The sequence below is a fragment of the Pipistrellus kuhlii genome, unplaced genomic scaffold (assembly GCF_014108245.1).
Source record: "Pipistrellus kuhlii isolate mPipKuh1 unplaced genomic scaffold, mPipKuh1.p scaffold_m20_p_2, whole genome shotgun sequence".
Lineage (NCBI taxonomy): Eukaryota > Metazoa > Chordata > Mammalia > Chiroptera > Vespertilionidae > Pipistrellus > Pipistrellus kuhlii.
In genome coordinates this window covers 129,440,049-129,455,053 of record NW_023425515.1, presented here as the reverse complement: position 1 = coordinate 129,455,053, position 15,005 = coordinate 129,440,049, and the positions used below count along the sequence as shown (strand labels likewise).

The 15,005-nt window shown below is 35.7% G+C and overlaps 1 protein-coding gene across 11 annotated transcripts in view; it reads right to left on the bottom strand.

Annotated features, from left to right (window-relative positions):
• The window catches only part of EVI5 (ecotropic viral integration site 5), a 164,334-nt gene that overhangs the window by 11,973 nt on the left and 137,356 nt on the right, over positions 1 to 15,005 (bottom strand). The window contains exon 19 of one of the 11 annotated variants that reach the window (XM_036444113.2): positions 1,536 to 1,545. The exons of the other annotated variants lie outside the window; for them this stretch is intronic. Coding sequence (XP_036300006.1) covers positions 1,536 to 1,545 — 10 coding nt within the window. The remainder of the gene's footprint in view (positions 1 to 1,535; positions 1,546 to 15,005) is intronic. 11 annotated transcript variants of the gene reach the window in all.

Genomic DNA, 15,005 nt, shown 5'->3' with positions numbered 1-15,005 from the left:
GAACTGCTGCAATCTCATGACAAGACTTTAACAAATGAGGAGGTGATTCTTAAGGATGAGCAAATAAAGTGATTTCTTGAGCTGGAATCTACTAGTACTCCTAAACAGGCTGTGGAGACTGTTGAAATGACAGCAAAGGATTTTTTTTCTTCAAAGATTTTATATATTTACTAGAAGCCCCATGCACATGCATAGATGGGGTCCAACTGGCCCGCCCCAATCTGGCAGTCAAGGGGAGGGCTGCAGGCAGTTGGCTGGCCAGCCCCGCCCCCTGGTCAAACTCCAGGTGGATGGGACAATTTGCATATTAGCCTTTTATTATATAGGATTTGTTTGTTTTTTAGAGAGAGAGGAAACTAAGGGGAGAGAGAAACATCTATCTGAGAGGGAACCATCAATTGCCTGCCTCCTACCAGGGACCAGGGATCGAGCCCGATCAATCAGCAGCCCCCACCCGGTCAATCAGCAGCCACCAACATTGGTGGGTTACTCAGCCCATCACAGGTCCCGTGTCTGCAGCCCAGCAGCCACTGCAACCACATGGCTCCACAGCCCAGGCGCGGCTGCCTCCACACTTCCATCTGATTCTGTATGCATTCTTGCATACATTTTACTAGATGTTGTCTTAGAACTAATTCTTTTAACTATTATATTGAACTGCCTGCTATTGCTATTTTTGCAAGTAAACGTCAAACATCAGCAATTTCACTTGTAATTAACCTAACATTAAATTATATTTTTATTACAAATATTCATGCAACTCCCTCAAAAATCTGTGGGAAATAAGGCAGGTTATAAATTTATAAACAAACACTTCCCACCATGCATACAGAGTTTCTTAGATTCAGTTATTTGTTTAGTTGTATTCCGAGAATAAGGTCATCAATAAAACCTGTAAATTGTGCTACCAAATGTACTTGCAGCCAGATAATTTTGATAATCAAAACCCCCAAATAATGCAATAACATAAAAACAATGATTACTGCTTCCTTTATTTTTAAAAGTATTTTTGTTTTCTAGTATTATTTCAATATTAATACTTTAAAATAGTAGCATTTTAATAAAACTTTTAAAATTTTATAACATTTTAAATAAATCAGTAGCCATAAATAATTTCATAAATACTTTCTCTTATTGATTGAAACACATATATATTTGAGTGCATTACTTATAAATTTTTCCCAAATTACATGATTTAACACTAGAATCCAATATTTACAATAAAATGAGCACTGCCTGGAAAAATATTGCTGCACATATATCCTACCTCTTCTGTTAGCCCCTGCTGGTGGTGATTGTTTCACAATCATTTTTATATCCCAGCACTTAGCATTCTGACTTGACAAGTGTTGGAACATAAGAAATGTTGATGAACTACACTGAAAACATGGCAGGATTTTTTTAAAGCCTGCAGGTGCTAATTATTCACCCCATCCCTTTAAATGCTGAATGAAAATATTAATAAGTAGACAGATGGAAATACTAATATATATATATGTATATACACAAGATCCAAACAATGCACTATTTCTTACCTGATGTGGACTGTTTCATCATGTTATGCATTAAGAAACAGAGTAAAAATAGTAAAAACATATAGAATTTACTTAAATAATACTGAAGACATTCTGACATATTCACTACAACTTAGAAAGTTAACAAAATCATAACCTCTCATTATCAACAAAGACATGAGACTTGAAGATTTCTTGGTGTGTATTAAACAATGCTGATCTAAGAAAACATTTAGCAATTACAAAAGAAAAGCGATAAGCTAAGATATTATATAACTTTAAAGAATAAAGCACAAAATGCAGTATAGTTAATAAGAAAACAGGAAACTGTTATGTTCATAGTCTGATGAACGTAGGTTTTGACAGGAAACACAGTTCCTAACTGCATGATAGTAAAAATTCAAACACAAAAGAAAGCATTAAAAATGATTACAGTTATTCCACAGAAATATTATAATTAAAATTTTAAAGCAGAGAGAACCTGCAGGAATGAATATCCCCAAAGGACTACATAATCAGTAAGGGTACGTATTTAATTTTTTTTTGTTAGTTTACTTCATTAACTAAACTAAACCACGAAAAGTTAAGATAGAATTTTCTTTTGTAAAACAGAAAAGTGTCACAGTTTTGGAGAAATATAGGCTTTAAATATTACTTCTTAATAAATAAATAAATAATTAGTGCTAAGAAAATTTGGTCATTGGAGCTAGTGAGCATGTGGACAGAGGACAGATGTTCTCTATGCGTTCGCTTTCTTTCATCACATCACAGAATACTGGTAACTGGAAAAAGTTAGGGTTGATTTTTACAGTTGATTTTAAAGAGACACAGGTTAGTCTTCCTCAATTTTAACATATTGGGGTAACAGATTTAGTAATAAACCCTTAGATATTATGATAAGTGAAATAATTTAAGTCAGAGAAAGACAAATATCATATGATTTCACTTGTATGTGGAATCTAAAGAACACTATAAAAGAACAAACAAAACAGAAACAGACCCATAGATTCAGAGAACAGACTGATTGTTGCCAGAGGGAAGGGAGGTGGGGGACAGGGTGAAAAAGGTGAAGGGATTGAGAAGTACAGATTGGTAGTCAGGGGGATGTAAAGTACAGAAGAGGAAATGCAGTCAATAACATCGTAATATCTATCTATGGTGCTAGGTGGGTACTGGAAATATCAGGGGAACACTGTGCTAAGTATATGATTGTCTAACCACTATGTTGTACACCTGAAACTAATACAAAATAAAATTGAATGTAAACTATAATTGAAAAAGAAAAACATTTAAGCCCTTAGATTTATATGATGCTTTACAGTTAAAAGTACTTCCAGGCATATTAATTCAAATTAACATTCCCCCCCCCCTGTATGTGATTGGAGGTTGAATGGTGCAACTACCACTTTCTCAGATTAAAAAAAAATATATGAAGGAGTGCACGGAGTATTTTGAAAGACTATGAATCCACAACAAAGTGGAAAAAAATCATCCACACACCAAAAAAACCCCCTAACCAAATGAACTTTGATCACTACTAGACAGGGTTGAACCACTGAAGTGAGTCATGTGATACCACCAAGTGAAGTGCAAAACAGTTGCAGTAAGTTTCCAAGACTGAGTCATATCAGATTATAAAGCTTCTATTTGTACATTTGGGTTGTATAATCAATCTGTAAAACACAGAGCTATATAGCTTTTAAAGCTAAATGTAACTTTTCTAGAAGAGATGTAGAATATATAAAATTTTAAATAACTCAACATTATACTTCACATAGGAAGATGGACATAAAATCCAATAACCTCAAAGATTTGTGTTTCTAAGTTCTAGAGGCTTTCATTTCCCCCTTGAAAGTTTAATCAGTAATTTTGTTGAATTCTTTATAGAATGGTTTTCTCAGTTTTCTAATTTTAAAATAAATGCAAATAGAAAAAAATATGCTACATTTATTCTCAATTTTCAGCTTCTTTAAAAATGGAATTATACAGATGACAAAGATTAAAACTAGCAACAAGCACACAAACCCAAAGATTTCCAGTGAATCAGAACAGGAAACCAATAAAAGTGATCAATCGGAGGTCATGACTTTTTGATCATAGCATTACAGAGACAAGAGCCAAAATTCAGACCTACAGTACTTAAAAGATTATTTAAATATTCAAGAATTTTATTAAAATAATATAAAACAGACGATACTGAAAATGTTTCTGGCCTTACACTAAGTAAAACTTGCTTAAAAACCAGGTAAAAACCTTAAACATTTTTTAAAAGAATAGATTCTCTGTTAAATGTATAAAATGCAATAGTTAAGACTTTTTTAGAAGCAAAGAAAACATGTATGCAAATTAATAAGTGGAAAAGGTGAAAAGTAAAGTTTGAAATTGAAGAAAGTTATATTTATGCATTTGCCACTATAGGAGAGAGGGGGAAGAAATAAAAGTCATTTATAAAGAAATCTTAGTCTTTTTTTAGTGCATACTTAGATTTATCCAGTATATTGGGTCAAACAAAACGAAACTGCCATTTTCCTCTTCCTGGCAGCTGACATGTCTTCATAAAATTGAAACCATTAACATTATTTAGACGGTAGTCTAATGTCAATGGTTGATGAGGTTAGGAATATATGAGGTTCTATGTAAATCTATGACCAATTACAGGAAATAAATCACTTCACACTTGTTTCACTCTGAACTTTTAAAACTACATCAAAGTACCACGTACACTTCATTTGATTTAACCTTTAGCTGAAGCACTGAAAAAATTCAAATCTTTAGCAAAACATCCTCATGAAGTGGGCTTTGTTTTGTTGGTGGTTTCTTTAGCTGTGCAGAAGATTTTTATTGTGATGTAATCCCTCCCATTTGTTTATTTTGTTATCTCTGATTAGGGTTTAATCTCCAAAATTTATAGGGAACTCATACAATGTAACAAAAGGGAGATAAACATTCCAATAAAAAAATGGGCAAAGGACCTAAATAGAAACTTTTCAAAAGAAGACATATAGAAAAGGTAGAGAGACATGTGAAAACATGCTCAAAGTCACTAATCATCCAAGAAATGCAAATCAAAACAACGAGTTACCATCTCACATCTGCCAGAATGGCTGTCATCAACAAGCAAGTGCTGGTGATGATGTGGAGAAAAAGGAACCCTCATGCATTGCTGGTGGGAATGCAGACTGGTTCATCCACTGTGGAGAACAGTAATGGCGTTTCCTCAAAAAATTAAAAATGGAACTCCCATTTGACCTAGTAATCCCACTTCTAGGAATATATCCCAAGAAACCAGAAACACCAATCAGGTGTTTGGATATATGCACCCCTATGTTCATAGCAGCACAATTTACAATAGCTAAGATTTGGAAACAGCCCAAGTGCCCATCAGCAGATGAGTGGATTAGAAAACTGTGGTACATCTACACAATGGAATACTAGGCTGCTGTAAAAAAGAAGGAATTCTTACCATTTGCAACAGCATGGATGGAACTGGGGAGCATTATGCTAAGCAAAATAAGCCAGTCAGAGAAAGATAAATATCACATGATGTCACTCATTTGTGGAATATAATGAACAACATAAATTGAAAAACCAAAATAGAACCAGAGTCATACTGGTAGAAGCATCGAACGGACTGTCCAACCTATGAAGGAAGATGGAGGGTGAGGGGGTAAGAGGTCAACCAAAGCACTTATATGCATGCATATGAGCAAAATCCATGGACACAGATGGCTGGGGGGCATTTGCTGGGGGATGGGAGTGGCCGAAAAGAGGTCAATGGGGGGAGAAAGGAGACTTATGTAATACCTTAAACAATAAAAAATTTAAATTAAAAAAACAACACATCCTCATGAAAAGGAAATGCTTATTTTAAAAAAAATGGATTGAATTCTTTTAAAAGGAATTATTCCTCTCTAAAGCTAAATCATAGGTTTTATAGTCCATCCAAACACTTAACCAAATTTTGAATCATGTACCAGATAAAGGACTTGAATTTAAAATATACAAAGAACTCTTACAAGTTAATTTAAAAGAAATATCTCAATATAACATGGACAAAGGATCTGAATAAATATTTCTCTAAAGATATAAATGGCCAATAAGCATATGAAAAGATGCTTATTAGCTATGAGAATAAAAATCAGAACCTAAATGCGGTGACGTTCACACTTAATAGAATGGCTATAATACTAATAAAAAAGAGAGAAACTTAAAACCACAATCACACCTGCCATAAATAAATCAACAAACAAGTGCTAGTGAGGATATAGAGAAAGGGAACCCTAGTACACTACTGGTGAGTGCAGCCATTATGGAAAACAGTATGGAATTTCTTCAAAAAATTAAATCTGGAATCGCTGTTTGACCCAGTGATCCCACTTCTAGTAATATAGCCTAAGAAACCTGAAATACAATCAGAAAGAATATAGACACTATGTTCATAGAATCAAAATTTACAATAGTTAAGATATCAAAACAGTCCAAGTGCCCATTAATAGATGAGTGGATAAAAAGCTGTGGTACATTTACACAATGGGATATTATGCAGCAGTAAAAAAGAGGATCTCTTGTTCTTTGGGACAGCATGGAGGGACCTGGAGAGTATCATGCTAAGTGAAATAAGCCAGTCAGAGAAAGACCACATGATTTCATTCATGTGTGGAATCTAAAGAACAAAATAAACTGATGAACAAAATAGGTCCACAGGCATGGAAGCATGGAACAGACTGATGGATCTCAGAGTGAAAGGGAGGGGAAGCAGGAAGAGGTTAACCAAAGAACATATATGCATACATGCATAACCCATGGACACAGACAATAGTGTGGTGAAAGCCTGGGGTGTGGTGGAAACTTGGAGGAGGGGGACAATTGGGGGATGGAGGAATGGGTGACCTCTGTAATCCTCTCAACAATAAAGATTTTTAAAAAATATATTTGATTTCAGAGAGGAAGGGAGAGGGAGAGACAGAAACATCAATGATGAGAGAGAATCATTGATTGGCTGCCTCCTGCACAATTCCCTACTGGGGATAGAGCCCGTAAGAGGGGGCAAGTGTCCTTGACCAGAACTGAACCCAAGATTCTTCAGTTTGCAGGCCTACACTATCCACTGAGCCAAACCAGCGAGGGTGACAATTAAGATATTTTTAAAATATATTGGCAAAGATATAGAGAAATTGGAACCTTCATACACAGCTAGTAGGAAGGTAGAAGGATACCGTTGCTTGAGAAAAGAACTGGCAGTTCCTCAAATGGTTAAATAGAGATTGTCCATATGACCCAACAATTTCACTAAAAATATACTTAAAACAAATGAAATGTGTTTACAAAAATACCTGTATACAAATGCTCACAGTAGCATTATTCATAATAGCCAAAAAGTAGAAACAACTCAAAAGTCCATCAACTGATAAAATGTAGTATATCCTTATGAAGGACTATTACTAGGCAGTAAAAAGGAATGAAGTACTGATACAATCTATAACATGAATAAACTTTGAAAACATTATGCTAAGTAAAAGAAACCAATCATAGAAGAAGACATAGCGTATAATTATTGAATATATTTAAACTAGAGGCCCCATGCATAAAATTCATGCACTCAGGGGTGTCTGTTAGTCCGGCCTGTGCATTCTCGCACACCAAGAGCCCTAGGGAGATGTCTGACTGATGGCTTAGGCCCGCTCCATGCAGTCGGACATCCTTAGTGCTGCAGTGGAGATGGGAGAGGCTCACGCAACAGTCTCTGCACTCACCAGCTCACTGCTTTTGGCTGAGCAGTGTTCCCCCTGTGGGAGTGCACTGACCACCAGGGGGCAGCTTCTGTGTTGAGTGCGCATCATAGCAACCAGTCATTATGCCTGTTTGGTCAATTTGCATATTAGCCTTTTATTATATAGGATAAAATGTCCAAAAGAGAGACATCTATAGAGAAAGAAATTAGATTATTGGTTGCCCAGGGCTGGTGAAGGGGCCTCGGGGGGAAATGAGGACTTACTACTAATGGAAGTAGGATTAATTTTTAGAGTGATAAAAATATGAATATAGTAAAAACCACTGAATTTTACACTTTGAATGGGTGAACTGTAGTGTATGTGAATTATATGTCAATAAAGATATGTATGTGTGTGTATGTTTATATATAATTATTTTGTTGGTATGTTTCCAGTGGAGATATTGCCAGATTGAAAATAATATTCTATTTAAGAAATGTATAGCCCTGGCCGGTTTGGATCAGTGGATAGAGTGTTGGCCTGCGGACTAATGGGTCCCAGGTTCGATTCTGGTCAAGGGCATGTACCTTGGCTGTGGGCATATCCCTAGTGGGGGATGTTTCTCTCTCATCAATGTTTCTAACTCTCCCTCTTCCTCTTTGTAAAAAATCAATAAAATATATTTCTAAAAAAGAAATGTATAAGATTTGATTAAATTTTAAACAATTTACCAACAATGTTAATTTTCAGCATTCAGCTTTCTCTTCAGCAGAAAAAGAAATGGTGGCTACTGTCTACAGCTTCATTTTAAATAGGCAGAAAATATTTGTAATAAAAGTTTTAATTTTTAGATTGAAGTATTAAGTATAAGAAGATAAATTATTTGTAGTCACTTTTTTCTAAAACTAACTCCTAATAAAAAAATAATTTTATAAATACATAATACTCCTATATAAACTATACAAGTGTCACATTTTGTTACTGAACACAAAATAAACTTTCAACGAGACAAAGTCAGTAGCCCTCTCTTCCTCCTTCTGAGTGCTCACAGGCTGCTGATGTAAGATTGGGCACTTGCAAACAACATGACATAATGAATGCTATCTTATCATATCACAGGTTCCTCAAACTGACCACAACAACTTAAATCAGACAGGCAGCAAAAGAGCACTAAGTCTCTGACACATATTATTGACATGACATTTCAGCTGTCCAGCTTGTGGGGAGTAAAAATCTGATTATCTCACGTCCAACTGCATCTGTGAGATATGGTCCATGAAAAACACATGATTTACTGCACTGAAGACTTCCAACAACAATGTAAACGTTTCAGTATTTGTAAATCTGAGATAGCTAGTTGTTCATCTTTTATCAAATCTCCTTAATTGACAGTAAATTTGAAGAGCACATTTTCAAATGTTCCTAGTTTGAACAAAATGTTATTGTATCTTTTTAACAACCTAGCATTTAAAAATGAAATTGCTTGATGCAAAATAAATAAATAAATAAATAACGTTTTTAAATGATTGATTATGTTTCAAAATCCTGGCATAGTTGAAGAAATTGAACTCATATTGAAAAATATATAGCACTAAAAAACTGTGTTAAGTATTGGGTAGCTTAGTTAATAACAGCAAAAGAATATCTAAATTAGACAGAAAGGATTCAAACAGGCTCTGAGATGTATAATTTAGACCCAGGCTTTAAAAGGAATATAATTCAAAATATAATCAAGGAAGAATGTACTTGATGAATTTGCTCTTGTTTAAGAAAGCTTTACCCTCAGCCATCAGATCAATCTCTAGAAATGCTCTTTTCACACTAAAAACCATCTGATCAGGGAAAGACTCTTTCTGCTTTCAGAGATGCTCCTCTCTACTGATTTCCCTCCTACTTGTTATAGCTGCTCCTTCTCAGTATCCTTTGTGAGCATTTAACTGCCTCCAAAACTTTGCATATGATGGCCTCTCTCCAAAGACCTTCTGCTCTCCTCTCCTTGGTGGTCTTCTTCACACACCATGAGACTTTAAAGGCCACGGTGCTGTGTGATTCTACCAACAGCGATGCCCATGCTGCTCTCACTAACAGTCTGAATTCTGAGTACTAATTTTCTACATCTAGCACAGGACTGGGATGGATGTATAGTGTTTGGAATGCAGAAACTAAGGCCTAAGGATGCCTGGGAGCTAAAAGATGTTCAAATGTTCACGGACTGAATGAATATATGAAAGAAATTGGCAGTCCAAGGTCACAGTTTATCAGCGGCAGAACTAGGCCTAGAACCCAGGTCTCCTGACTCTAAGTTCCACTGTTGTAAAGATGATAGTTTCTTGACCGCCTGTAGTAAGATGGAGAGCAAACACAACATCCAGAAACAAAACTAAACTGATTAAAACACACATACACACAAAAGCAACAAATGAAAATCCAGAACAGCTATTAAGAACCTGGTAAGTTACAAGCATATCTATCTCCCTTCCCACTTTTCCATTTTATAGATGTGTTTAAAAGTTCATACTGGTATGATAATGAAAGGAGAAAGTTAAGAATTAGATGAGGAGGAAGGATAATTAGCTTTTGAACAAATAAGTTTTAAATATAAATATTCAAGTCTTGAAACCTGAATATGTAAGTTAACTGGATTTTAAAATTGTAGCTTATTAGGGTTGCCCATATCAGGTTGAATGAGATCTTCAAGAACATCCTATTAGTAAGATCTCAGAATATGCTATTGGATAAATCTATTCATAGGAATGCTGGGGGGGGGGGGGGGGAAGTCCCACCCTTACTAAATTAATTCTGCTTAAGAAGGTAATTATAAAACCATAAATACTTTTTCTATAAGCTTTATAGTTAGCTCCATTTCCATTTCAAATGCTTATCATCATCTGCATTTATTTCTCATAATCCAAGTGGTATTTGACACCCAGTTTCCCTTGAAGTAGTTTCTTATGACTATTGTTTCCAAGCTAATTGTCACAGAGAAACTGTTGGGATCATTTATTAAGCAATTTATAGACCAGTGCTAATAAGCAATGTTTCCCTACCGTACTATTGAATATTTAGCTATACTCATTTAATGTAAAATACTATTAAAAATTTGCCACCAAATGCCAGAAATGTTCAGAGACTAATGAAGGGATAGAAAAAAAGATATTGGTGTTAGCTTGAAAAAGTTTCCACTGGTCAAATTCAGGATAATCTGAACACTAAGAGAATAGAATGAATCTAAAAGTTCACAGTACTGAGGACTTTTTAAAGACTAAGAAATACAAGGCTGAATAAGACATCATCTTTGTCATCAAGGAATTCACAGTTTAGATTGTTCCTAAGCATCAAGGAGATTATAAGAATCATTAATTAAGATTAATGAAATTAAGTGCTATGTTATCTCCCATTTCTGAAATACTAAGTGCTCACTATCAGTACCACTATATAATCTTTATCAAATTAACTTCACACTTTTCCCCATTAGATTGTAAGTTCCTTGACAGTAAGACTAGGAAGTACAATGTACTTTCAATAGTATCTGGCATAACATCAGAAAAAAATTATCTGACACAGCTTAATATCCAAGTCTGACTTTACAATTCTAATTGGTTCTGTTCCTTGGCCAGTGTGATATTATCTCCTAAGGATATATATATATATATATATATATATATATATGTGTGTGTGTGTGTGTGTGTGTGTGTGTGTGTGTATGTGTGTATGTGTATATGTATATGTATATGTGTGTGTGTGTGTGTGTGTGTGTGTATAAAATTGATTTTTTTACAGAGAGGAAGGAAGGGAGAGGGAGAGAGGATATATTTTATTGATTTAGAGAGCGAAAGGGAGAGGGATTAAACGAGTGGGAGAGAAGTGGAAGGGGATGGGGGAGGGGAATAGGATGGGAGAGGGAGGGTAAGAGATCAGTTGCTTCCTGCACTCTCCCTGACCAGGGATCAAACCCACAACTTTCTGATTATTAGATTACACTCCAAACCAACTGAGCCACTGGTCAGGGCCAGGTTGACTATTTTTGTTTAGTTATTTTGTTTCTGGAAATGTTTGATTTGGCTAAAAAAAATGTCAGTTGCCTCGATTTTCAGAAAATCATTTAATATCTAAAAGCTAAGTTTTTAGTAGCAGCCACTGAAAATGGAAGCAGAATTTGAGGGAACAGGTCAGACCAATTCCCCAGCCTCAAATGGAAAAGAATTCCAGAACCTGACACAGAAAAGTAAAGAATACAAAGTGAGAGTACATTTCTAGTTACTAAACGTTGGGTTCTCATCTGACAGAGGTAATTAATTTTAATTCAATTAAACACTTTGGGCCTCCCACCATACCTGACCTGTGAAGTTAGATTGGCAGGTGATTGAAGGGAGGCGTGATATAGTATCAGAAGCCAGAATGCCTGGGCAATAGTTCCGTCTCTGCCGTTAACTAGCTGCGTAATTCTGGGTAAGTCCCTTAACTTTTGTGCCCTCAGTTTCCTCACTTATCAAGTGAAAAACTAGATAAACTTTAAGAACAGGTCTGGCTTGAAAATATATGATGAATCTGAAATCTCAGCTTTAAGTCTTTTACATAGTGATATTATTCCAGACAAAATATTGGACATTGTACAATAATCATCTTGACTTCAAATAAAATAACTGCTTATCTAAGATAAAATGGAATATTCAAGAGGAAGAGAAGTAATAATACTCATTTAAATATGTCATTAAAAATGAATTTTATATCCATAAATGGAGGTTACAAAATTTAAAAACAGTGCTGAACATTTAGTCCAAAGGTCTTTAAGCAATTTTTGTAGTTGTACAAATAAATCTTCTCATTATCTACATAGAACTTTTTTGGATAACAAAGAAAACACATTTTGCTTGTACTGAGGCCTGTGAGCTCTGCATGGCACTTTACGTTTCTCTAACTAGAGAAAGAATAAATTTAAGGGAATAATTTCTTTAATTAAGAATCTGTCTGCCACACAGCCAAGACTGGTTTGGCTCAGTGGATAGAGAGTCGGCCTTTGAACTGAAGGGTCCCGGGTACGATTCCGGTCAAGGGCATGTGCCTTGGTTGCGGGCACATCCCCAGTAGGGGGTGTGCAGGAGGCAGCTGATCGATGATTCTCTCTCATCGATGTTTCTAACTCTCTATCCCTATCTCTTCCTCTTTATAAAAAATCAATAAATTATATATTTTTTAAAAAAGAATCTGCCACACAGAAAAACTGAGCATTTTTTTTCTGTACAAAACATACATGAAAACTTATAATTCCATATGTTGAAAATTTTCTCAAATAATTCTAAGACTAAAATTCAATTATCAGCAGGCATCAATCAGTACAATTAGAAGACATTTTAAAATATTTTAAAATTCTTTTTTTATTGATTTTGTTGCTTTTAGGTAGAGGGAGAGAAACATCGCTTTATTGTTCTACTTATTTATGTATTCATTTTTTAAAATATTTTATTGATTTTTAACAGAGAGGAAGAAAGAGAGAGAGCTAGAAACATCGATGAGAGAGAAACATCGGCCAGCTGCCTCTTGCACACCCCCTACCGGGGATGTGCCTGCAACCAATGTACATGCCCTTGACCGGAATCCAACCTGGGACCTTTCAGTCCGCAGACCGACGCTCTACCCCTGAGCCAAACCTGCTTCGGCTATGTATTCATTTTTTAAATAAAGTACAAGACATATCCATTAACAAATCCAAATTTATCTTTTAGTTTCTTTATAAGAAGCCAAAAGTAGGTAAATTTACTTTTAATATTTAATAATTTTTATCTCACTTAACTTAGTAAAACTATGAACTTTTGAGTAACCAAACTATTTTGGGAAACTATGTTTAAGCATATATATGTGTGTGTGAGTGTGTGTGTGTACATAAATGTATATATGTGTGTATACATATATATACATATATACATACATGTTACATATATAGTTAATAAAGTTTATAATATAAAGTTAATAAATTTAAAAGACATGTCTATTGAAACCAAAGTTAAACTAACTTTAATATTAAATATTTTCCAAGATTACATTATCTCAAAAATAAAGGGTTTTTATTTTGCTTAATTTATATAAGCCAAGTAAATATTAAAATTAACAATACCTCCTGGATGTAAAACAAAACAAAACTCTATATCACATAAAGATAAAAAACAAACTGATACAATAATTATAGAAAAAACACAAAACTTATTTTCCCTTCACAATTTTTAAGGAGGCTGGGGAAAAGGGGGGTCAGGCATGGAAGACTTCAGCCACTTGTACAAAATAAAGGCTATAACAAGAGACAAAAAAGAAGTCTGCAATTTCACTTCTAGGTATTTATCTAAAGAAACCCATAACACAATTTTGAAATCCCTATGTTCACTGCAGCATTATTTACAATAACAGGATATGGAAGCAACCTAAGCATCTGTTGATAGATAAATGGATAAAGATATGGTACATATATACAATGGCATATTCCTCAGCCATAAAAAAAGAGTGAAATCTTGCCATTTGTGACAACATGAATGGACTAAGAGGGTATTATATTAAGTTAAATAAGAAAAGGAGAATACTATGATTTCACTTATATGTGAAATCTAAAAAACAAAATAAATGATCCAACAAATCAGAAACAAACTTATATAGAGAACATTATGGTGGTTGCCAGACAGAAGTGGGGGGGGGGTGCAAAATTAGGGAAGGGATTACGATTATAAATTGCAAATTGCCAGTTATAAAAATAGTCATGGGGATATAAAGTACAACATAGGGAATCACTGATAATAGAGGAATATGAAAATTATCCAGGACGTCATCACAGTAACGGTAATGATTGAACAGCAGGCTGCATGGGGCAACCAGGTGGCAGGGGGGCCCTTGGGGGCGACCAGGCCAGCAGAGAGGCACTTAGAGGTGACCACGCCGCGGGGGCGGGGGGGGGGGGTGTGAGTGGCAACCAGGCAGCCGGGGAGGAGGGGCAGTTGGGGGCGACCAGGCCAGCAGGCAGAAGTGGTTAGGGGTGATTGGGCTGGCAGGGGAGACAGTTAGATCCCTGAGATTGGGCCTAAACCAGCAGTTGGACATCCCCCAAGGGGTCCTGGATTGGAGAGGTGCAGGCTGGGCTGAGGGCCCCCACCCCCATGCACGAATTTCATGCACCAGGCCTCTAGTATTGTAATAACTATGTATGGTGTCAGTTGGGCATTAGATTTATGGGGTGACCACTTCATAAGTTATATAAATGTTACTCACTATGTTGTACACCTGAAACTAATATAATATTATATGTCAGCTGTATTTGAAAAATTAAAAAATTATTTAAAAAAGGAAAAAAGGCCCTAGCCAGTTTTGCTCAGTGGATAGAGTAGCCACCCACACACTGAGGTATCCCTGGTTTGAGTCTAGTCATGGGGAAGGAAACTTGGTTGCAGGTTCCCTGGCCCTGGTCAGATAAGTGCAGAAGGCAACCAATCAATGTGTCTCTCTCACATCAATGTTTCTATCTCTCCCTCTCCCTCCCACTCGCTCTAAAAATCAATGAAAAAATATTCTCAGGTGAGGAGGAGGAGGAGGAGGAGGAGGAGGAGGAAGAAAATAAAAAAAGAAAGAAAGAAAGAAAGAAAGAAAGAAAGAAACAGAGGGAGGGGGCGGAGGGAGGGAGGGAGGGAGGGAGGGAGGGAGGGAGGGAGGGAGGGAGGGATGGAGGGAGGGAGGAGATGAAAGAAAGAAAGAAAGAAAGAAAGAAAGAAAGAAGAAAGAAAGAAAGAAAGAAAGGGAGGGAGGG